The sequence below is a fragment of the Cetorhinus maximus genome, chromosome 8, assembly GCF_964194155.1.
Source record: "Cetorhinus maximus chromosome 8, sCetMax3.hap1.1, whole genome shotgun sequence".
Taxonomy (NCBI): Eukaryota; Metazoa; Chordata; class Chondrichthyes; order Lamniformes; family Cetorhinidae; genus Cetorhinus; species Cetorhinus maximus.
In genome coordinates this window covers 45537899-45563375 of record NC_135886.1, presented here as the reverse complement: position 1 = coordinate 45563375, position 25477 = coordinate 45537899, and the positions used below count along the sequence as shown (strand labels likewise).

The following is a 25477-nucleotide window of genomic DNA, read 5'->3' as shown; positions in this document are numbered from 1 at the left end:
GTCCAAATCACACTGAAGCATCTCTGCATCCTCTTCACAGCTCACCCTCCCACCCAGCTTGGTGTCATCTGCAAATTTGGAGATATTACATTTAGTTCCCTCATCTAAATCATTAATATATACTGTGAATAGCTGGGGTCCCAGCGCCAATCCCTGCGTACCCCACTAGTCACTGCCTGCCATTCAGAAGACCACCTGTTTATTCCTACTCTGTTTCCTATCTGCCAACCAGTTTTCTATCCATCTCAATTCACTACCACCAATCCCATGCACTTTAATTTTACATTCTAATCTCTTATGTGGGACTTTGTTGAATGCCTTCTGAAAGTCCAAATAAACCACATCTACTGGCTCCCTCTCATCAACTCTACTAGTTACATCCTCGAAAAATTCCAGTAGATTTGTCAAGCATGATTTCCTTTTCATAAATCCATGCTGACTCCGTCTGATTCTACCACTGTTTTCCAAGTGCTCAGCTATTAAACCTTGTATAATGGACTCTAGAATTTTCCCCACTACTGTCGTCAGGCTGACTGGTCTATAATTCCCTGTTTTCTCTCTGCCTCCCTTTTTAAATAGTGGGGTTACATTAGCTACCCTCCAATCTGTAGGAACTGTTCCAGAGTCATAATACTGAAAGGAGAGCGGAAGGTGTGTTTGGTGATGGCATCACAGTGGAGGTAGCAGAAATGGCAGAGGATGATCTGTTGAACGCACACCACCTCTATACCCATCTCGTTTTTTTACTATCTCATTGGCATATTCTTTCATCCCGTTTCATCACCCCATATAATTTAAACCCTCATGTCTTCCACCCTATCAGAGACATTCCTTTTTGTTCTCCGCCCCTTTCCCTGCCTCTGTACGTACTTAAAACCTACTAATCTAATTTTTGCTAATTCTGATGAAAGGTCATAAACGTTAACTCTATTCCTCTCTCCACAGACGCTGCCTGACCTTAATTCACACACAGGTTTTTAAAAAGGGGATCCACCCTACTTTGTGGGCTGTAGAATGAGAATGTAAGTTTCTAATCTGGAAAGGAAACCATACTAACTAAAAGGTTCCACAGTCAGCTACGCCCTCTGTTCCACATGCAACCTTTACACGGTTACACCTTAGGAAATTATAACCAATTCTGTTATGACTAAGTTATGTCAGCCTCAGTTAAACCTACAGTTTCACCTGCAAGGTTTTTATTAAACAATCAGACCAAGGATTGCTTACCTATATATATTTGAATGGAGTGCATATAGCTAGATGAGTCACAATCCCTTCCAATCTATAACTTCCCCATTACACTCATACGATATTTCCACAGCCCTCAGGGGTCCTTTTTCCCTTAATTATTTTCCTTCTTTTCTTCAATTTCTTCTATTTCAATTTGAAATTTTGTATACACTTGCAATCCATCAGAACATTAAAGATTTGCTAGGTTTCCAAATAAAGTCCAAGTATTCATCTGCACACATTCATGTAAAATAGCTGATATACCAAAATTGCACCATGCATTGTATATTTTAAAATAATTTTGAGAACGTATGATGTGTGAAAATAGCTCCAGGACAAAGTATAAGCAGCGTCTCCTAACAAACAGGTTACAATAAAATAGAGGTCTCTTTCACCCCGTCTATAATGCAGCTCCTAGTCTCCTAATCTCACAATTACACACTTTGGCTGATCAGATTTAGCTCACACAGCAAATGGTGTTAGATTATCAGCACAACTCATGCGCTGATATTTTTTTCTATAAAAAAGAATCAGAGAGTTGCATCAGTTAATGTAGAACTCCTGCTTCACAGTCCAAGTAACTAAACAGGGGAAAGTTCAACTCCAAAACATGACTGAAATAAAATAACTACAGATCCATACTACAAATTGACAGCGAGCATCAAGTTACAACTTGATAAAATGCACTTCTAGGTCAATTTGTTTGGAAGGTAGCGCATTTGTAAATATTGTACTCAAACTGGATAATTTCACTACTAGAGTTTGGAACAGTCTCTGTTCCTGAAATGCAGGTACTCTCTCTACTTTTTGCAAACATTGCTTCGCAGCTTTGTCAGAAAAGCAGGTCCCAACTGTACCAATGTGCAGCTTCTGGCTATTTTCCACATCAATCACCCTTGGACTCAGATTTCCAATTCTAAGCCAAATTAAATAGGCAAGTGTGGTATGGATCCATGTCCAATAGAAACTGCATTAAGGCTGCCCGAACTTATTTAATGTGGGATTCATATAGCTAGCAGATGAAGGAAACTTGCACCTCATCAGCTTAAACAGGGTTTAAGCAAACATTTTTAAGTACAACAGACTTTGTGTCTCATACCTGATTGTGCATGGTATTGTGCATGGTGTTGAGTTGGTTATTGAAGGCCATTGTCAAGTTTGTGCTTGTGCTCGGCGCAACATGTGCAATAAATGGGCTTTTATTCTGGTTTACCGTTTCATAGTTGTTGGCTCGACGTTTGCAGATCTCCATATTCTGAAAGCATGATTTCACACTGTAAGAAATTTAAATGTGTTTATTTTCTGAATGGAATAAGCAAATTGAAAAACACAAGCAGCAGTGCACTCATTTCCATTTACTGCTGTGCACAGCCATACATCTACTACAAACATATTTTTTCCAAAAGTGGAAAAAAAAAGCACAGCTAGCCTGTGCATAACTTAGCTGAAAAAATTAGGTTTCCATACAATTACTTCTCATAAATATTCCTTCACCCTGTAAGAGTATAGCCTGACTTTATAGCTTTTGGGCAAGTGCTGGTCACATATGAGTGCTGCATGTGCTCTCCCATTCCATCATACATATCTCTATTTGGTTGCTTCTCATGTCTGATCTCTCATTGCTCAAATTTTAAGAGATTTTTCAGCCAATCTATGGAACATACATGCATGTCTGGTTTATGGAAGGATTTCAAATTGTTGGGTTGTGTTGGGAACCTGAGGTAGTAGTACAGCTCTTATATGGCATCAAAGTATCGTCAAATAATGCCCTAGCTAGGAACCAACAAGAAGTTGCATTTATATGGTACCTTTAACACAGTAAAGCATCTCAAGGCATTTCACAGGTGGGTTATCCAACAAAATTTGACACTAAAATACAGAAGGTAGTATTACAGCAGAGCTTGGTCAAACAAGTATGTTTGAAGAAGAAAGGCAGGAAGATTTGATGACAGGAGTCTTTAAAGGGCGGGGATGGCAGTGGAGTGCATTTCATTGTTCTGGTCCAGAGGCAGGCAAGCACAAGGTTAACGATGGCAGACATTTAAAATTGGAGATGTGCAAGGAGCCAGAACAGTAGGAACATAGGGGTCACAGGGCTGTTGGAGGTTACAGAGATAGGGAGGAAGGAGGCAATGGAGGATTTGAAAACAAGAGTGAGAATTTTAAAATAGAGTTGCTTCACCAGGAGTCAACGTAGATCAGCGAGCACAGGCGGTGGTGGGTGAAAGGGACTTTGGTGCAGATTAGGACACGGACAGAAGAGTTTTGGATTATTTCAGGTTTATGAAAGGGTGAAAGATGAGAGGGTCAGCCAGAGATGCATTGGAATAGTCAAGTCTAGAGAAAACAAAAGCACGGATGAGGGTTTCAGCAGGTGAGCTGAGGCAGGGGCGAAGTCAGGCAATGTTCCGGAAATGGAAGCCTTAAATTTAATTCCCAAATCTAGTTCCAAAGTACTTTGTTTCACAAATAATTTTTATTTATGCATTTTAAAAAGCTTACTGATTGCTATGAGGAAAGTCAAGTAGATGTGCCATGGTAACAAACGGATGGTTTAAGGTTTTTAACGGATTAATCCTCTTGTCAGCATCTATAGTCAACATTTTCTTCAACAAATCAATATATTCCCTCCGGTCCGCCTTCTCCGCCAACATGTCTGTTCCCTCCAAATCATTCGGCATGTTCACCTAGAAGTAGAAAAACATTAAACAATATAATTTGTCAGTGAAGAGAGAGAATGCAATAATGGGTTCATTCTTAACTGTTTTAAGTATTTTGAACCTCTCAATACGGACCTTGTTTTTAAGGCAGCTACAGCAATGAAATCTCAAATCAGGCCCAAGTTTGAGTGTTGAGTGCACAGTTTAAATGCTACAGCCAGATTTTCTGAGGGTGAAAACCAGGCAGGGATTGGGCTAGTCCCTTTCACTGCGCTGGCATGTTTCAGGTCATATCAACCAACCGAGTATTGTCAAGATGTTTCAAAGATAAACGCATGGTTTTTTTTGCAAATTTCAGTAACTCCTCAGTACTTTGGGCATTTCTCATTACTCAAGTCTGTTTTCAAAGTAACATAGGAGAAGATTAACTCTACCCCCTCGCCCCCCTGTGGAGCTGGTGACATAGAACATTTTAGCAACTATGGCTTAAGATGTATAATGTGCAAGAATAATCCTCTATCACTTAATACATTTGTGGATTAAATATTCAGCTATGCCTTGCATAGCAACTAATCTTGTTACGCATTAGTCACTTTTTAAACATGTGAAGCCTTTAAACCCAGTTTGTAAAGTAAAACCAAACAACATAATTAAATGAATACAAATTTCTTACCCATTCCTCATTCCATAAACATTCTTCTAAAGACAAAATCGAAACTTTCCCATGGTTAAATGTGTAAATGTGGGGTGCAATAGCCATAAAAGGATCCTCGTCTGTACCAAATTCTAACTGCAGATACAGTGGGGTCATATAATTGGTCTCAGTGCTACTGGGCAATGGGGAAAGAGAAAATTATGATCTAACGTTCCCTCTCTTGATCTGTGTTTAGAGTCTGCAAAGTTCCCATTTGAGAGTACCGGATGAAGATCAGATCAGGCTCATTGCTAAGCAGTTTTTCTAACACTCATTTCCTAGACTCGTGGATATGGAGCAAAAACTTGAATAAGGCAGTGGAGGACTAATAATATCGAACAATAAACCAGCATGAGTCATAGCCTTCAGAAGAGTGCTGAATGTGCAGCAGAAAAAATAAATAAATTTCTAACATTGAAACAAGAGTCAGAATCTTAATTCCCAATACAAAATGTATCTGAAAGTATTATAATTAATGGTATCAACATACTGCTTATTATATTTGGTATCAAAACTAAAGTAGTTGAATTCAAGAAATTCTTAGAAAATCCACAAAAAAAGCAGTATCCTATGTCCCAAAGTTGATACAGATTTATTACACCAATGATGAAAATGAGTCCACTAACACTTAACACAATAACATTTGAAAAACATTGGATTTGGTTTCATTCTTTGATTGGAAATGCCACAATTTAGTAGAATCTATTGAAATACACTGGCACCAGAATTAGTGGAAGAGCCAAATTCAGGTGATCAAAGCAAATAAGGGGGAAAAGCTCAAGGAATTTGGAGGGCGGGGGGTGAAATATCTACTGATGGGATCATATAATGCATTTTCCTCATTTATACCCTTAATGGTGCTGGATGTCAGGAATATCTGAATATCCAACCTTCTAGTCCTGCTCAGGGCATGTGCTGGAGACAAGAGCAGGGGCAGGGCCTTTGGAGAAAGAAAAAGATCCGAAATTCCAAGACCAGTTCAATACAATTGATCACAGAATGACTGTTTCCTATACAGAGGAGCCATTTTGCATTTAAAAAAAAGAAGCTCAACCATAGCCCACTACTGATGTAGCAAAGTATTACAGCAAGATTCCCACCAGATTGGTGCACCAGCAGCGTTGAAAACTGGCTGGCAACCATTAGAGTTAAGTAGTCTGACACTGGGATTTCCAACTTCGTCGGAGTCCTCCACAGTGGATGGGTGGAAGTTTTAATCCCCTCTATATGCTTTAACAGTACACCTATGAGTATGAGCTGTTTCATTCAACGTGGAACTATGCAATAAAGTTCATGAAGATGTGAATTTGATTCCTGGTCTTTGTGGAGTCACTGATTCTCAAGTTCATTGCATAGAAGGGGGAATGTAGTTACTCGGGCAGGTGATTGATATTCTGTGCCACTTTCAGTCCCACCTCCCCATGAGAAAATTTTTCATATGTGGGTATCAGGCTTGGATGTGATACTCTTTATGACAAAATATTACTTTCTTAACTCCATTAACCATGGGATCATTTTTTTTTTTTGCAAACCCACTGTCACTCTTGTTAATTAAGCACAAATTACAGATTAAACCTAGTCTTTATTTCAGTGCAAAACCATGGAATATGTTTATTCACTAACCCGTCTGGGAGCTTTGTCTAGCTTTCATAAATTGGGTTAAAATCCACAGGTCAACGACTGAAACTATTCAAAAAGGATTAGTTCACAGAACATTTGTCAAAAATACAAAGTGATATCGCTTTTGTACAAATTAGGTAATAAAACATCTGTATGTTACATCAGAGAGAACTGTTGGGTTAAGCACTAAATACTTTTTAATGTTCTAGCACGTATTAAATTGCAGGCACCTGCACAATAACAATGTTTAAAGACTCTGATGAAACACCACAATTTAAAGCAGTTAAAAACAGGGGCCTTAGTGGATCTGGTGGGCTTGGCAAACCCAGGTCAAAAATTTTAAGTTCTAAGGTCTTCAACACTTGAAGTGCCAGTCTCAAATATGGCTACTTTTGTGATTTAAAAAAAATGCTTAAGACTGCTGTGGGGAAGAACAAGGAGGAGAAAGAATACCAGGGTGATAATTCCTAGTGTTGCCTCAAATGTGCTTTATGATCAGGCAATCACAGAGTTATATGTTCCAGGAGTCAATTTCTATTCCACTAATAAGCAGAAGGTTCTACAATTTGTAGCAGGCCAATCTTCAAGTTCCATATTTACCTGAGCCATATCATCCAAACAATTGAAAATGTACTTTCTTGCTTCCTTCGATTTGATCCCCGTCTCTAACTCATGTTCCTCTGGTGTCTAAATAGAGGAAAAAAAATGACTACCGAAAAAAATTCACAAACTACAGTGAAAGATTACAGCAAATTAATATTGAAATATAAACATCCAACCCATTGTGTGTATTTTGGATTGTACAGAGAACATGGCCAGTTATGTTGATCCGATAACAAGTTTGTTTTCTTTTGAAAAAAGACTACAAAAAACAGCACAGACCACAACTACTGGCAACTACACAAAAAAAGCTGAATACCATCTCTTCAACTGATACTTTCATCTTGCCACTGGCCAGGTTATTTTTGTGACTTAATTTTAGATCAAATAAACAATGCAGAAGATGCTGCAGCACAGACTAACTTTGATTGAGTTTTTAAAATTCCAAATATGATTAATCTTATTTGTTTAAAATGGCAACTTTACAGAGTTTAACGGTATTAAAATTACCCTAAGCCATCACCTGGTAGTGGATGGTGTGGGGTTGGGGGGGGGGGGGCATCGTGGTCTTTCTGAGCAAATTATTAATTTAACCAGAGCACCTTACATTTGATATATTCACAAAAATTCTGGCAAGAATCAGATCATACTTTCAAATGTTTTCTCTAATATTATCTCAGCCTCAATTCATAATACTGGCAGTCACATTGCTGTTTACTGTATGGATTCCTCTATTCATAGGAACTGGTTATTAATTCTGCATGAGTTGCAACATCAGTTGGTGGCTAATATTTAATACATTTTGCTAAAGGTAAATCAAATCCGAACTTCTATTACTTATACTCAAAATCTTTTAAGGCGGGCTAAACAATGAGAGAATACGCTGTCAACCAAATTCAGAATAAATGGTCTGAAATCATTAAAATGTAATTTTGGCACTAAAGTTGGCTAACAAACTAAGTCACCTTCTATTGGGAGTAACAGAAATAATTTTAAAAGCCTGAAACAGGAGGTTATACAAAGCTTCTTGCAGAACAGCAGGGAGAGGGCAGACAGTATCATCCAATGCCTGCAGCTGTGTGGCATTCATTGAAAAGAAACTCTCTTTTCTTGTTGTATTAAGATTACATTCGTCAGTAGCTGGATTTTGCAGGCAACAGACACCACAATAGCTACTTCACAGTGCGGTCTATACAAGAATCTGAACACCATGGTGCGTTGGAATCATCATTATGGCTGACCAGAACTACTCAGAGGAGAACAAGCTCTATTAAGCCACATGCCACTGCCCAAAAGAATGAAAGTTAGAGAACTGGTTAACAGGTTTCACCAACTGCAGCAATGCACCAGAAGTTTAAATGTTGAGCTCAGTGGACAAAATGCTAGAAGTTCTCCAGATAGAACGTCCAAGACGGAACTTGAGTCCGATTTTCACACCCAAGTTTCTCAGGGAAAGGAAAGGAGTCTGCCACTTAGGTCAACAAGTTCCCACTTGTTCAAAACATGCATCTGGTTAGCCATTAAGCAATTCCGATTATACCTATGCTTGACAATTCAATTTCCAAAACTGCAACCAACACAACGATATGCTTATGATTGGTGTGTGATGAGGGATGAGAGAAATAGCCAGGCAACACTATAATATAATATAATACTATAATAAGGGACAAGCTAAAAGCTGCCTTTTTAATTGGTCGCAAGAACAGAATAGAGACACTTGGGGAGAAAAAAAAAATACCCGGCTTTCAGGTTTTAAACATGCAAGTCTACTTTGAGGGGCTAATTTAATCTCCCATGGCCGTTTCAGAGAATTATTTTTTTTTTAAAATCAGAAAGATCTAATTAACCTTGAGCTTCCACAATGGATATCCTGAATCTGGATCTCTGTTAAAAAACCTTGTAGTCTTTGTTCCTGCACTTAGCAAATACTCAGCTGGCAAACCTTGTGTTTGAGAAATATAGCGAATCTGAAAGAAAAAAACACAGAATAGGATGTTAAATGCAACCTTCTGTCAACTGGAAAACATGTGCAGATGATTTTGGTTGAAATCCTATGCAATGTAGAAATTCCCCCCTCCAACACGCGCACAGTTATTGCTGAACTACTATTCAGTAAGCAGACCGCTGCTATGCAATGCAATGCCATGTTATGCTTGATGACCAGGAAAAGTAATTTGTAATAATTCTAACATCCTATAATACCCTGTAGCTCAATTTCATTTCCAGTTTCTTTACTTGCTGCCTTTTCAATTTAGCAATAGGTTTTAACCTGCCAGTCCATCCAGGAATGAAGGAAGTTTCCAGCTGGTTGCTGAACAGCTGCTTGTACTATCAGCTCCTCTCTCTGCCATTACAATTCAATTTTAAACAGTGTTCATGAGTGCAGCACACACCGAAGATATGAGCAGTTGGTAAAGTAACCAGATGGAAACTTCCTTCACACTTGGACAGACAAAACTGCAGACCAGCAGCACTTTAAATAAGTGGTGGCAGTTAAAGCAAAAGTGCAATGTTTTCCTCGCAAGTACCAAAAATAACCTGCATTTATATAGCATCTTCCACAAGCTGAGGACATCCCAAAGCATTCCGGTCAATGGAATGATATTTTAAATACAGTTACTGATATAAGAGAGAAAAAATGTACAGCCGATTTACACACAAGGACCCATGAGCAACAATGACAAATTGGATTATTTTTGTAATTTTGAGCAAGGCAGAAATGAAGCTGAAGACAATGGGAGAACTCAGCTGTTCTTCAAATAGTAGCATGGGATTCATCGTTAATGATAATAAAACCAGACAGGCCACTGGGTCTCAACCTAGACGATGAGATTTGGACACAAGTTACCCTACCCAGTTGACCCTGTAAAGTCATCCTCACTAACAACTGGGAGATTTTGCCAAAATTGGGACAGCTGTTACACAGATTAGTCAAACAACAACCTGACAGTCATACTCACAGAATCACACTTAGCCAACGCCCCTGAGCTTTCCAACACTTTCCATGGTATCTCCTGCCCCACTGACAGGGCAGACCTACCAGAGATGGCAGCATAGTGCTCTACAGGAAGGAGAGAGGTGGGCGTTGATTTTGGTCCCTATGAAGCCTTACGACGTCAGATCAAGGAATTTTTTTTTTTTTATTATTCATTCATGGGATGTGGGCATCACTGTTGAGGCCAGCATTTATTGCCCATCTCGAACTCTTGAGAAGGTGGTGGTGAGCTGCCTTTTTGAACCACTGCAGTTCATGTGGTGTAGGTACATCCACAGTGCTGTTAGAGGAGGGAGTTCCAGAATTTTGACCCAGCGACAGTGAAGGAACGGTGATATATTTCGAGCTCAGGGTGGCGAATGACTTGCGAATGCCATTCCAGGTAGTGGTGCTCCCATGTGTCTGCTGCCCTTGTCCTTCTAGATGGTAGTGGTCATGGGTTTTGAAGGTGCTGTCTAAGGAGCCTTGGTGAGTTCCTGCAGCTGCTGCGCTTCGGTGGTGAAAGGACTGAATGTTTGTGGATGGGGTGCCAATCAAGCAGGTTGCTTTATCCTTGATCGTGTCGAGCTTCTAGAGTGTTGTTGGAGCTAGACTCATCCAGGCAACTGGAGAGTACTCCATCACACTCCTGACTTGTGCCTTGTAGATGGTGGACAGGCTTTGGGGAGTCAGGATGTGAGTTACTTGCCACAGGATTCTTAGTCTCTGACATGCACTTGTAGTCACAGTATTTAAATGGCTAGTCCAGTTCAGTTTCTGCTCAATGGTAACCCCCCAGGATGTTGATAGTGGGGGATTCAGGGATGGTAATGCCATTGAATCTCATGGGGCAATGGTTAGATTCTCTCTTGTTGGAGGTGGTCATTGCCTGGCATTTGTGTGGCACGAATCTTACTTGCCACTTGTCAGCCCAAGCCTGGATATTGTCCAGGTCTTGCTGCATTTGGACATGGACTGCTTCAGTATGAGTCGTCGTGAAGAGTGAACATTGTGCAGTCATCAGTGAACATCCCCACTTATGACCTCATGAAGGAAGGGTCATTGATGAAGCAGCTGAAGATGGTTGGGCTGAGGACACTACCCTGAAGAACTCCTGCAGTGATTTTTGGAACTGAGATGATTGACCTCCGACAACCACAATCAACTTCCTTTGTGCAAGGTATAACTCCCATCAGCGAAGAGAGAGTTTTCCCTCTGATTCCCATTCACTCCAGATTTGCTAGGGCTCCTTGATTCTACACTCGGTCAAACGCTGCCTTGATGTCAAGGGTAGTCACTCTCCCCTCACCTCTGGAGTTCAGCTCTTTTGTCTATATTTGAACCAAGGCTGTAATGAGGTCAGGAGCTGAGTGGCCCTGTTAGAACACAAACTGCGTCCGTGAGCAGGTGTTGATGACCCCTCCCATCACTTTACTGATGGAGAGTAGACTGATGGGGCAGTAATTGTCCAGGTTAGATTTGTCCTGCTTTTTTGGGGGTACAGGACATACCTGGGCAATTTTCCCCATTGCCAGGTAGATGCCAGTGTTGTAGCTGTACTGGAACAGCTTGGCTAGGGGCACAGCAAGGTCTGGAGCACACGTCTTCAGTACTATTGCCAGAATATTGTCAGGGGTCATAGCCTTTGCAGTATTCAGTGCCTTCAGCCATTTCTTGATATCATGTGCAGTGTATTGAATTGGCTGAAGAATGGCATGTGTGATGCTGGGAACCTCCAGAGGATACCAAGATGGGTCATCCACTCGGCATTCTGGCTGAAGATTGTAGCAAATGGTTCAGCCTCATCTTTTGCACTGATGTGCTGGGCTCCCCCATCATTGAGGATGATGATATTTGTGGTCTCCTCCTCCAGTGAGTTTTTTAACTGTCCACCTCCATTCACGACCGGATGTGGCAGGTCTGCAGAGCTTAGATCTGATCCATTGGTCGTGGGATTGCTTAGCCCTGTATATCACTTGTTGTTTATGCTGTTTGGCACGTAAGTAATCCCATACTATGGCTTCACCAGGTTGACACCTAATTTTTAGGTATGCCTGGTCCTGCTTTTAGCATGCCCTCCTGCACTCTCCATTGAACCAGGGTTGATCCACTGGCTTGATGATAATGATAGAGTGGGAGTGTGCTGGGCCATGAGGTTACAGGTTGCAGTTAAATACAATTCTACTGCTGTTGATAGCCCACAGAGCCTCATGGTTGCCCTGTTTTCAGTTTCTAGATCCGTTCCAAATCTATCCCACTTAGCATAGCGGTAGTGCCATGGAGGGTATCCTCAATTTGAAGGCAGGGCTTCATCTCCACAAGGACTATGCGGTGGTCACTCCTACCGATGCTGTCATGGATCTGCCACAGGCAGGTTGGTGAGGATGAGGTCAAGTGCATTTTTCCCTCATCACGCGCTGGGTATCACTGGAAGAGTTCTTCAGGCCAGTGTCCTCGGCACAGACATCTTCAGTTGCTTCATCAATGACTTTCCGATCATCGTGAAAGTCAGTAGTAGTTACTAATGATTGCAGAGTGTGGAATTCCACTTGGTATTCCTCAGATAATGAAGTAGTCTGTGCCCACAGGGAGAAAGACATGGACAATGTCCAGGCTTGAGCTGGTGAGTGGCAATTAACATTCACACTATTAAGTGCTGGGTAATGACCCTCTCCAACAACAGGGAGTCTGATGAGCCCCTTCGACATTCAATTCTTTGAATCCCAAACCATCAACATCCCATGGGTCATCACTGACCAGAAATGTAACTGCACCAGACACAACAGTTGCAGTTACCACAGCAGGTCAGAGGTTGAGTATTCTGCAGCAAATAACTCAGCTCCTGATTCCTCAAATCTTTTCCACCATCTACAAGGCACAAGTCAGGATTTTGGTGGAACACTGCTTGCCTGGATGAATGCAGCTCCAACAAGAGTCAAAAAAGGAAGGCATGATTAGAGGGAAGGTGGTTACAGAGCTCGGGAGGGGATTGGCCATGGATACATTTAAACACAACAGTAAAAATGTTACATTGGCTCTTGGTCCTAATGCCTCCAAGGTGATGGGTGAGTAAGACTTTGAGATAGGTACAAGCAACAGGGTTTTAGATAAGATGAAGGTTGCAAAGCATGAAGAATTGGGGGCTAGCCAGGAGGGCATTAGAATAATCAAATGCATAGGTGGTAACGGTGTTATGAGGTGTTTGAGCAGCGAACAGGCCAAGATCAAGGTACATATAGGTGATGTCATAAGTAGGTAGTCTTTGCAATTGAAAGTTTAGCTCAGAACAAACAGAATGCCAGAGTTGTAAACAATCCAGTTTAGCACAAAATTTAGATTGGGAGGGGAATTTCGTTGCTGGTGAAAGAGCAACATTTATAGTGGAAGCTAAAGGAGTTTGCTTCAGTCTTCCCAACGTTAATTTGGAGAAAGTTACAATTCATCCAAAACTATATGTTGGACAACCTGTTCCAGTACAGATACAACACTGGCATCTCCCAGTAATGTAGAAAATTGTCCATACATATCGTGTTCACAAAAAGATAGACAAATCAAACCTGGCCAATTATCACCCCATCAATCTACTCTCAATCATCAGAAAAGAGATGAAAGGGGTCATCGACAGTGGTATCAAGCAGCACTTAGTCAGCAATAACCAGCTCACTGATGCTCAGTTTGGGTACCACCAGGGCCACTCAGCTCTTGACCTCATTATAACTTTGGTTCAAACATGGACAAAAGAGCTGAACTCCAGAGGTGAGGTGAGTGCGACTGTTCTTGACATCAAGGCATCATTTGACCCAGTACAGTACCAAGGAGCTCTAACAAAATTGAAGTCAATGGGAATCAGGGGGCAATCTCTCCACTGGTTGAAGTCATACCTAGCACAAAGAAAGATGGCTGTGGTTGTTGGAGGTCAACCATCTCAGCTCCAGGACATCACTGCAGGAGCTCCTCAGAGTGGTGTCCTCGGCCAAACATCTTCAGCTGCTTCATCTACGGCCTTCCCTCCATCATAAAGGTCAAAAATGGGGATGTTTGCTGATGATTGTACAATGTTCAGCACCGTTCACAACTCCCCAAATACAAAACAGTCCATGCCCACATCCAGCAATACCTGGACAACATTCAGGTTTGGGCAAGTAACATTTGCACCACACAAAGGCCAGGCAATGGCCACCTCCAACAAGAGAGAATCTAATCACCTTCCCTTGACATTCAATGACATTATCAGTGCTGAATCCCCCATTATCAACATCCAGGGGGTTATCATTGACCAGTAACTGAACTAGCCATATAAATACTGTGGCTACGAATCTTGTGATGAGTAACTTACCTCCTGACTCTTCACCACCACCAAGGCACAAGTCAGGAGTATGAGGGAATAATCTCCACTTGCCTGAATGAGTGCAGTTCCAACAACACTCAAGAAGCTGGTTACCATCCAGGACAAAAAGAATAAATTAAAACAAACGAGGTTTGACAGCAAAAAAACAGTAGAATGATCAAGGGGTAATAGAGAGGTACAGCTAAGTATCATCAGCATACACATAGTTACATAGATAGTGGATGCACTGGTAGTAATCTTTCATGAATCCTTAGATTCTGGAAAAGTCCCAGAGGATTGGAAAACTGCCAATGTAGCATCCTTATTCAAAAAGGGAGGGAGACAAAAAACAAACAGGTAACTATAGGCCAGTTAGCTTAAAATCTGTCATTGGGAAAATGTTGGAGTCTATATTAATGGATGTAATAGCAAAGCATTTAGAAATGCATATTCTAATCAAACAGTCAGCATGGCTTCATGAAAGGGAAATCATGCCTGACAAATTTATTAGAATTCTTTAAGGAGGTATCAAGCAGGGTCGACAAAGCAGAACCAGTAGATGTAATATATTTGGATTTCCAGAAGGCATTCCATAAGGTACCATACATAAGACTACTTAATAAGATAAGAGCCCATGGTGTTTGGGGTAGTATATTAGCATGGATAGAGGACTGGCTAACTAATAGAAAGCAGAGAGTTGGGATACCAGGGGGCTGAAGGTGGGGGATGGGGGGTGGGGGGGGTTGTTGTGCATTTTCAGTTTGGCAACCTGTAACTAGCGGAATGCTACAGGGTTCAGTGCTGGGACCACAATTATTTACAATATATATTAATGACTTGGGTGAGGGAAATGAATGTACTATCGCCAAGTTTGCGGATGACAAAAAATAGGTGGAAAGGCAAGTGGTGAGGATGACACAAAGAGTCTACAGGGGGATATAGACAAGTTAAGTGAGTGGGCAAAAACGTGGCAGACGGAATATAATGTGGGAAAGTGTGAGGTTATGCAATTTGGCAGGGAGAATAGGGGAACTGAATATTATTTAAATGGAGAAAGACTGCAGAAAGCTGCAGCACAGAGGGATTTGGGGGTCCTCGTGCATGAATCCTAAAAAGCTAACATACAAGTTCAGCAGGTAATAGGGAAGGTAAATGGAATGTTGGCCTTTATTTCAAAGGAAATTGAGTATAAAATTGGAGAAATCTTGCTAAAACTATACAAGCCAATATTTAGACCACACCTAGAATACTGCGAACAGTTTTGGTCCCCTTATCTAGGGAAAGATATACTGGCATTGGAGGCAGTCCAGAGAAGGTTCATTAGCTTGATCCCAGGGATGGAGGGATTTTATGAGGAGAGGTTGAATCGGTTGGGCCTGTACTGATTGGAGTTTAGAAGAATGAGAGGCGACCTTATTGAAACATATAGGATTCTTAGGGAGCTTGACAGGGTAAATACTGAGAGGTTGTTTCCTCTTGTAGGAGAGTCTAGGACCAGAGGGCATAATCTCAGCATAAGGGGGCACCCACTTAAAGCAGAGATGAGGAGGAATTTCTTTACTGAGGATAGTCAATCTGTGGAATTCTTTACTGCAGAGGGCTGTAGAAGCTGGGTCCTTTAGTATAGTCAAGGCTGAGATAGACAGATTTTTAAACAGTAAGGGAATCAAGGGTTATGGGGAAAAGGCAAGAAAGTGGAGTTGAGGATTATCAGATCAGCCCTGATCTCGTTGAATGGCAGAGCAGAGTCGATGGGCCGAATGGCTTACTTCTGCTCCTACATCTAAGGTCTTATGGGTTATAGGGGATTCCCAAAATAACACTGAGTGGGGAGGGAGAGGGGCAGAAAAGGAACTTTGCTGTCAATGCACTCGTTATGATCGTTATAAGTGAAAACAGAACCTAGTAAGGGCAGTCCCCACGAAGCCAGACAATGAAGAGACACTGAAGGAAGCTGATGAGGTCAACATACTAGGGCTAGGATATAAGTGCAGGATATAAGCAGGCAAGTTTGACTGAATGGGGGAGCAGGAGGGGGAAGGAACTACCAGAGGAAGCTAAATGGATCTAACTTTGTAGAAATGAATCCGTGAATTCTGTAACTGAATACAAGTGTTTAACTGTATTCAGGTGGTGTACATTAATTAAGAATTTACTTGTGCTCCTATGAGTTTGGAGGTGCATGTTTGCATTATGCATCTCTGTAAATAAAAGCTTCTAAGTATGTAAAGATTAGGCTCCATTTCTCCTTCATTGCCTGGCTATCTGAAAGAGAATAAGCATTTCTTTTTTAAGACGCGATTGTGAAAGGAGCAAGGGAGAGGAGGTTTGAGGCAGTTGGTTGTGGAGAAAACAACCCTGTTATTATTTCCACCCTCCAAGCGGATCCTAAAGTAGTGCACAGTTTTAGCACAGCTTGATGTGGTCCAGCCACATCTATCCCTAGATGCAAGATGTGCACCAATTTTACTCAAGTTTCCTTGGATCCGAGTTAACAAAGATACCAGGGGAAGACAGGTGTGTGTGTGTGTGTGTGTGTGGGGTGAATGATGAAGGCGAGGGATTTGGTTAAGCAAATCAATGGTTACGGTGGAAAATGCTAGTCACTTGTTTGCTTTAGTTGGAATGCCACGTGCAAATAATGTATTTAATAGATGGGGAAAGAGTAGTAATGAAATATGGTTCAAAATACTGCTTTATTTCTTACATTGTCTCATTTAATTGTACAGCAATTTACAACAGCAGATTATATGGAAACATTTGCTATCAACATTAACTGCAGTAAATTCCAGTAGGCTGGTGGTTATCAGTTTTTCAGCTAATGCCAATAATAGCAGTCATCTGTTGCTTTATGAACACACCAGTTTTCTGTTAATCAATTGGGACAAAAACAAGTCTGTTGCAATAGCCACACCCACTTACTGAGGCCTAACTTCCCAGAAATGAAAGTGCTAAGTACAATACACGTTCGTTTTCTCATTTTTGGGCCCTCTGTTCCTATGCAATTCATTTCACAGACAGAAATACAGATGGTAAAAGTGATCTTTGTATAAAGTTATTGAATAATGGGACCAGAAGTAAACTTCAGCCATTTCATGCTAGAATTTTTAATTTATAAAAACCTACTTGGGATCTGACTATCCCAGTAATGAACTCAGCCAGCCTACAGGAACAGCAGCACACCATTAACCTTGGTGTGACATCTTCCAAGTATTAAGGATTTAAGCCACTGAAAAACTGTATAAGCAAGAACAAAACTTTGACCACTAGTCCTGCAACAGGTTCACCAAAAGCACAGTTACCATGAGTTAGGTGGTCTCCTCAGTTTTAAAGCTCAAGCACAGTGATGTTTACTAAGCTTCAATATTGCTGTAACATTATTTAATACTATGGAACAAAGGAGCTTAAAACACAACCAAAAAGCAATATAACTAAGCTTATCTGACAACTGATAATGATCAGGTTATAGAGACTAGAAGGTCCCATTTTCAATGTACCGTGCCAAGTCAGCAGATCTCAGCTGGGGCAGAAGTAGCAGTGTTACAAGTGGCCAAAACATTCTTATGTTAACAAGAGGAAAATTTAACCTTTAGTTCCTGCTGCTTATTTTTGGAGGCAAAATTCCTAATAGAAAAAATAGTTGGGTTGTTTGATGAGGAAAGGTTGGACAGGCTAGGCTTGTATCTACTGGAGTTTAGAAGTGAGAGGTGACTTGATTGAAACCTGAGGGGTCCTGGCAGGGTGGATGTGGAAAGGATATTTCCTCTTGTCAGAGATTCTAGAACAAGGGGCACTGTTTAAAAATAAGGGGTCACCCATTTAAGACAGAGATGAGGAGAATATTTTTTTCTCTCAAAGGGTCGTGAGTCTTTGGAAATCTCTTCCTCAAAAAGCAGTGGAAGAAGTATGAGTATTTTTATGGTAGAGGTAGAGGTAGATAGATTCTTGATAGGCAAGGGGGTGAAAGGTTATTGGGGGCAGTCAGGAATGTGGAGTTGAGGTTACAATCAGATCAGCCATGATCTTATTGAATGGTGGAACAGGCTCAAGGGGCCGAATGGCCTTTTCCTGCCTTTAATTCACATGTTTATATGTAGAAAAATTGGCTTGTTACCTGACCGAATGAGTCAGCCAGCTGAATGACCAGGTTTCAAAACCTGATCAAAACCTAAAGATGGTCTTCAACTTAAAATGCATTAATGGCCCAGATCAGTAAAAATGAGTAAACTTGTTTATGACATTTAAAGTGAACTTCCCATCCATCTCCATGAAAAATACTCTGGTATTTAAACAGGACACATGGGTGCAGAACATTTACTAGTAAGGAAGTGCAGTTGTAGAGGTAGATGGTCAGCCATGATCTAGTTGAATGGCAGAGCAGGCTTGAGAGGCTGAATGGCCTACTCCAGCTCTTATGTTCCTATGGTGTCAAGCTTTGGTAGGGGAGCGAGTCATTGAATTCTAAGAACTGGTGAATGGAAGGGTATGGAAAATTATTTTGATGCACAGGTTCACCTTGACTGCCTCGTTCGGTGCTCGTTTGAATGCATGCACTAACTCTGCCAAATTCTTTGTTCAGAAACTTTTGCATTTAACTCAATGTATATAATGAAGCTGTTTTGCAAGTAATGTCAAAGCAGTATATAATATTGCTCTACTTAGTTTCTCTTGTGTGGACACACGTTCTCAAGCACAAACCTGCAAACCAATGACACACTGTCCATTCACTGTTTCAGAGGTGGGGGAAGCATGGTTGAAGAATGATGCTCTTTTGCAAATACCATCAAATGCTGAAACAGTGACTATAACAACAGCACTATAGTGGATGGAATACAGCATCATGAGCACATAAAACAAACAAGTGATTGACAGGAAAAAGTATTAAACAATGAAGAAGTTTACAAAAGGAAACAGTTGCTTCAACAGTTAAGCAGCCTCCTCTTACTAGCTAGTAGGAACAGCTTCAAAACTTGTTACTGCTATGCATAAATACAAAATATATTACAAATGCTGGGAGGTATACGAACTGGCATATATCCAGTAACAGTCACATGGAAAATACAGCAGCAAGTGTTAGATGTCAAAGCTGATTAAAGACATGCTTTATTCTTCCACAGAAATGCAGCAAAGATGGCCCAAATTCAGAAATCTCAAAATGTGCTTTGTTAAATTGTGCGCTTCTCAAAGTGAAGTAAGTCAGTGCTAAGGGTTAAATGATTAAGAAAAAAAAAATCTCAACCTTTTTAAGTTTGTAATAAATGTCTAATTTAAATTGTTTCATAAATATATTAATAAAGCACCATACATGGTCACAATATTCTAAAGGTATCCCCTGAAGGTAGTGGTGTGAGTAATACATGACAATGTTAAGTGACAGCAAATAAAGGAAAAATTAGTAACTAATTTTTGGGACTATTAAAGGAAGAGGAAACGAAATGTCAAAGATGTTTCTGAAACAAAGCATCTTAATAAAACTACAAAATGTTAGACTTCAGATAGAGAAAGCAAACAAGAACTAAAAGGCAAAATACTGCAGATGCTGGAAATCTGAAATAAAAACAAAATGCTGGGAACACTCAGCAGATTTGGGAGCATCTGTGAAGAGCGAAACAGAATTAATGTTTCAAATCAAATATGACTCTTCGACCGAATCAGGCCTGCTGAGTATTTCCAGCAGTTTGCTTTTATTTAAGATCTAAAAGGTGCCCACAGTCAAGCACAGCCTATAGAAACATGGCCCTCCTAAATGCAAAAGACAGAACAGGACAGGCTTGTCAAAAAACATTAAGTTGCAAATTACTGTAATCATTTAAGAGACTGAAGAAATCCCCAACACATGATTGAGAAGCAGAAAAATTGCTCAACAAAAAGGTGAATTCAAGAAGCTGAAACCAGGCAGTGAACCAAATGATCCCCGCCCTATCCCCAGGCAAAAAATCAATGCCCCCTCTCCCCAAAGAAGTTAAGTTTTCAGTAAATACAACTCTCCCTTTCACCACCCCCCCCACACAACTTATGCAACTGAAACAGAAATAGTGCCAACACTACCTTTCCAGATGTTTAAGTCATGTCATGACACTTCTTACTTATCTCACTTGGAAGGAAAATTAGTGGTCTGCAACTCCCGTCTCCTTTCTGAGGCAAAGTCGATTTTCTTATTTCCTTCCCCACCCTTCTGCCCTCACTTCTCCACTCTATCCTATCCACGACCACCACGCCTCTCACTTATTCACCAACTCTACCCACCCTCACGGTTACTCCCCAGAACCTCAGTCCTCCCCAGTCCTCAGCCCGACCTCATCCTTCCTTCTCCCCTCTCCCCTTCCCTCCACTTCATGCTCACACATCCTCAGATGATACAAAGGGCTTCCTTCTGTGCTGTAAAACTCTATGAAGGGGAAGGGACAAAGCCACAGAGAATATTTTTAAAATCAAGATGTTTGGGGATCGGAAGTCAATGTAGGTCAATAAGCACAGGAATGATAAGTGAATGATGCAAGTTAAAATATCAGAGAGTTTTGGATGAGTTCAAGTTTATGAAGGTGGGGGCTGGCCAAAAGAACATTGAAATGGTCAAGGTTGGAGGTAACACGCATGGAGGAGTTTCACCAGCACATAAACCAAGGCAACAGGGCAGAGACATCCATGTTACAAAGTTGCTGGTTTTTGTAATGGGGGATATAAAATCAGAAGGTCAACTCAGAGCCAAAATGGGGGTTGCATATAACTGTACAGAGCCAGGGACTTTGGCTGGAGGGGGCGCATGGAACTGACTGCAAGCGAACAGAGTCTGTGGCAGGAGCTGAAAACAATGACTTTAATCTTTTCAATGTTAATTATCTTGACCACCCATTTGTAACTGCAATATAAATTCAGCTTTGGATTAGGCCTCCTGCAGAGGACAGACACTTATGTGCCAATTTTGGGAGAATGATTCTATAACGACTACTGGCAGTATCCCTGTGTCTCTCTACCTCATGCAGGAGAAAAGCAGAGCCACTTAAATCTGGCAACAGCTTGTAAAATTCAAGTAGAGTGTCCACCAGTACAGGAAAATTGGACTAAAAACAGAAATATTCGTGTCTTTATCTTAAAAATATGTAAGTTGAATATCAATAGTCTTATACTTTGTCACCTCACACCCATCCATAACACAAACACACAAAGACAAAAATCAGTAAAGTGTTCAAAGCCAACACCCATGTGTTCTAAACAGATCAGTGATAGTTATCTTAGCACAAATACACAATAAGTTATTTATTACATAAATGCTGAAGTTCTCTTCACCTATGGTGATATGTAAGCAGTAATATACACAAATATTCAAAGTTACACATTTTACAGATTTTCTCCAAGGCTTTGCATACCTGATCATACTCTGAAGCACCTGGATACAATGGCCACCCCAGAAACATCTCTGCAATTACACAGCCTAACGACCACATGTCAATAGCCTCACAGAATCGTAGCCCAAGAATGATTTCAGGAGCTCTGCAAAGAGGGGGGAAAAAAATTAGCACTCATACAAGACTGATATGCGTTATCATTAAAACCAACATTCCAAATTTAAAGCATTAGTCAGGAAGCATGCCATTGAACATTTCAAACTTACCACTAATTTCTACTGCCATTGCATAAGGCACAGGTACACAGTGACAGAAATTAAACTTTGAACAACATCCTTAAATTTTGGGAAGAGAATTCAAAGCCAAGGCAAGAATTGTCTATAATTTTAAGTGAAAAATTAATCTTTGAAATAAATGGGGCTGGCAGGGGCTATAAATGTTTATGCCAGAACCCCACAAGCATCTAATTTGAAGATTGCTATTCAATCTGGAACTAAAAACTTCTGCTTTTGTTAAAAATATTTAATGTTTCAAAACTAAATTCACCCAATACAGAGAACATTTTGACAAAGCATTTTCCAAAGTCATCTACCAGGTTCTATACTGCCCACCCAAGAATCCTGTCAATTTTCTTGATGAACTATTTTCTCATCTTTTCATCTTAGCTGATTTTAAACTTCACCTCAATTCATCACGTTCTCCTCAGAATTCACTGCTCTATCTTCCCTTAATCTCACCATCCATGTAAACTCCCCAGCCTTTATGGACAGCCACCCACTTGACCTTGCCATCTCACATAGCCTTCCTACCCCATAGACTAGATAAGGCCACCTCTAATCATTTCTTCATGTCACTCTACACCCACATCCTGCTGCTCCTTCTCAAATCTTTTTCTTTTTCCAATTAACTTAGAACTGCACTCGCAAATGCTCAACTATCTAATCTTTGGCCCTCTGTTCACCATGACATTTCTCTGGCTACCATTCTGCTCAACCACACCCTCACTCCACCTTCGATGCCCTCATGTCCATTAAAACCCATTACATTCGCTCACCCTGACCTTTCCCAGTATGGCCCTCATCTGCACTCAGTTACGTCCATTGGACACAGACTTGAGCAGATTTGGGAGACATGTGGTTTAGCTATTCACTGCCAGATCTGGATGGCTTATATAATGCACTATTGGGTCCTGCTCTCATCTGCGAAAACTGTTGACTATTCCAGAATCATCCTGGAATGCAAAGGTAACCCCGGCTTCTTTTCTCTACTGCAAGCAGTCTTTATAAACCCCCCTCTCCCCTGTCTTCTCTATCCTCACTTGCAGCAACAAATGCAAGGAACTCATGGATTTGTCATCAATTGCAACCATTTGATGAGCTGCCTCTGTCATTTTCCTCCCTTCCCACTGGGCCAATCTTCCACGGGGTCTCCCCTTGGCCTAGCCCTGAACTTGTTTCCTAATTTCATTTCTCTCCCATCTCCCCTCATGCTCACTCCAAGCTCATCTTGTCCATGAAACCCACCTCCTGCTCTCTCAACTCTATTTCCACTAAAGTACTAACCACCCAACTTCTTTCCTTTCCTGGCTCCCCATGTTAGCTGACTTTGTTAACCATTCTCTCCTCAGCTTCTTCCCTCCTCCCCTTCAAATCTGTCATCACCCCTCCATCAAAAAAAAACCCTTGACCCCTCCATCCTTGCCCCATCTCTAAAGTCCTTGAACATGTAGACATTTCCTAAATTCATGCCCATTTTCCACAGAACTCCATGTCTGAATCCTTCCAATCAGGCTTCTGCCCCTGGTACAGTACAAAAATGGTTCTTATCAAAGTCATACATGACATCGTGTGTGATAATGTCCTTCTTGACCTGCCTGCAGCCTTTGGCACAATCGATCACACCTTCCTCCCCAAAAACCTCTCCACTCATCCAGCTGGGTGGGACTGCACACGCCTGGATTCATTCCCATCTATATAATTATAGCCTTGAGGCGAGACAATGATCAATGGCTTCTCTTCTTGTCTCTGATGTCCCCCCAAGGGTCTATCCTTAGCCCCCTCCTATTTCTCATCAACATGCTGACCCTCAAGACATCATCCAAAACTGCAATATTAGTTTCCACATGTGTGCTGATGACACACAGCTCTACCTTACCACCATCACTAAATTGCAAGACTGCTCATCCAGTACTGGATGTTGGAGAAGCAGAAATTTCTTCCAATTAAATACTAGAAAGGCTGAAACCATTGGCTTCAGTGACCACCACAAACTCCACCCCCTCACCACTGATTCCATTCCTCTCCCTGCCAACTGTCTGAGGCTATATCAAACTGTTCACAACTTTAGTGTCATATTTAACCCAGGGAAGAGCTGGGTTACATACACGTGCCATCACTAAAACCACCTATCAGACAGATTTTTGGGCTCTCAGGGAATTGAGAGATATAAGGATTGGGAATGAAAGAGGAGTCGAAGCCTAAGATCAGCCATGATCATACTGAATGGCAGAACGGGCTCAATGGGTCAAATGGTCTACGCCTGCACCTATTTATGTTTTCATTTCCACCTCTGTCACATCACTGTCTCCACTTCTGCCTCAGCTCTTCTGTTGTTCATACCTGACTATTCTAATGCATTCCTGGCCGCACTCCCAGTTGAGGTCATCCAAAACTTTGCAGTCCATGTTCTAACCAACACCAGGTGCCGTTCACCTCGCACTTCAGTGCTCGCTGACCTACATTGCCTTCCAATTAAACAATGCCTTGATTTAAAAATGTTCATGTTCATTTTCAAATTCATTACCTGGCTCCTCCCCATCTCTGTAATCTCCTCCAGCCATACACCCCTTCAGAGTATTTACATTCTTCCAATTCTGGCCTCAAGCACCTCCTGTTCTAACTGTTCCACTATTGCTGGCCATGCCTTTAGCTGCCTAGGATCCTCCTTCAAGTTCCTCCTTAAAACCTACCTCTTTGACCAAGCTTTAGTGCTCTGACTTATGTAGCTAGGTGTTATATTTTGTTTTATAATGTTGCTATGAAGTGTCTTCAGATGTTTTATTACATTAAAGGTGTCATATAAATATGTACTGCTGTTGTTGATGGGCTTTTATTTCAGATTCTAAAGCAAATACCATAGAAGTCAGCATACAAGTACAAGCCCCCTCCAAAAACGGGGGTCGATTTTTACGCAGATTATAAAAGTGAACCACTGGCATTGGTGTGGGTGGTTGTCATTTTGAAGTACCATTAGCATCTGATGCAAAGAATGGGCATGTCTTAAACTCCCACACATCTTTGCAACGTAGCCTGTATTGCCTGCTTGATCCTTTGCACCCAGTTATAAGATACCGGTAAGTAAAACATACATTTATGGGGTGAAAAATTAAGGCCGACTACTTAAAAGTATAGCATGTCGTGGCAGAGGACAAAAAGGAGCCAAATTATACACCAGGTACATAGAAAAACAACTTTTGGGACCACAAAAATAAGGTTGTCTTATTTAGTTTGATTCAAGGTAGGCTAATTACAAATCAAACACATGCCTAGAAATTGGATTAAGTGTATGTATGTAAATTTAGGGGAAAGTGCTGCAATTCAGGGGAACAAGAGACAATCGGAGTCATTTTGCTTCCCTGGCCATGGTAGATCCATGACAGCAGGGGCGTAAAGTAAATAATGCAAAAAAAAATTGTAGGCTCAATCTTAGCAGGCTTGGCAAGAAGTGGAACCCCTTCAAATCACCAAATAGCCTGTAGTCTCACAAACAATAACAATGGCCACTTAGGGCAGGACAACTTCACTTGCGCAAGCCACTTCTTCAAATAGGGGAAAGCATATGTTGATAACTTAGAAAAATAAAAGGCAAAGTATTGGTCTAAATACACCTGGCCAGTCTGATTGCCATTTTTAACCTGGTATCAGTGTTTTTGAACTGTAACATTAATAGATAGGGCACACTATTTCAGTATAATTCAGAGACTGGATCTATCTATGCCAATGGTATCTTCCTCCTGATTGTCATCTG

General features: G+C 41.1%; 1 protein-coding gene and 1 long non-coding RNA gene across 8 annotated transcripts in view; one reads left to right on the top strand and one right to left on the bottom strand.

Annotated features, from left to right (window-relative positions):
* LOC144683597 (homeodomain-interacting protein kinase 1-like) overlaps positions 1–25477 on the bottom strand; it is a 116531-nt gene that overhangs the window by 40752 nt on the left and 50302 nt on the right. For all 6 annotated transcript variants that reach the window (XM_078546781.1, XM_078546776.1, XM_078546778.1 and 3 more), the window contains 5 exons: positions 21473–21596; positions 8652–8771; positions 6805–6891; positions 3733–3917; positions 2330–2504 (listed from right to left, as the gene is read on the bottom strand). In XM_078546781.1, coding sequence (XP_078402907.1) covers positions 2330–2504; positions 3733–3917; positions 6805–6891; positions 8652–8771; positions 21473–21596 — 691 coding nt within the window. The remainder of the gene's footprint in view (positions 1–2329; positions 2505–3732; positions 3918–6804; positions 6892–8651; positions 8772–21472; positions 21597–25477) is intronic.
* Positions 16027–25477, top strand: part of LOC144683598 (uncharacterized) — a 55547-nt gene continuing 46096 nt past the window's right edge. For both annotated transcript variants that reach the window (XR_013577298.1, XR_013577299.1), the window contains exon 1: positions 16027–16622. This is a non-coding gene — a long non-coding RNA (uncharacterized LOC144683598). The remainder of the gene's footprint in view (positions 16623–25477) is intronic.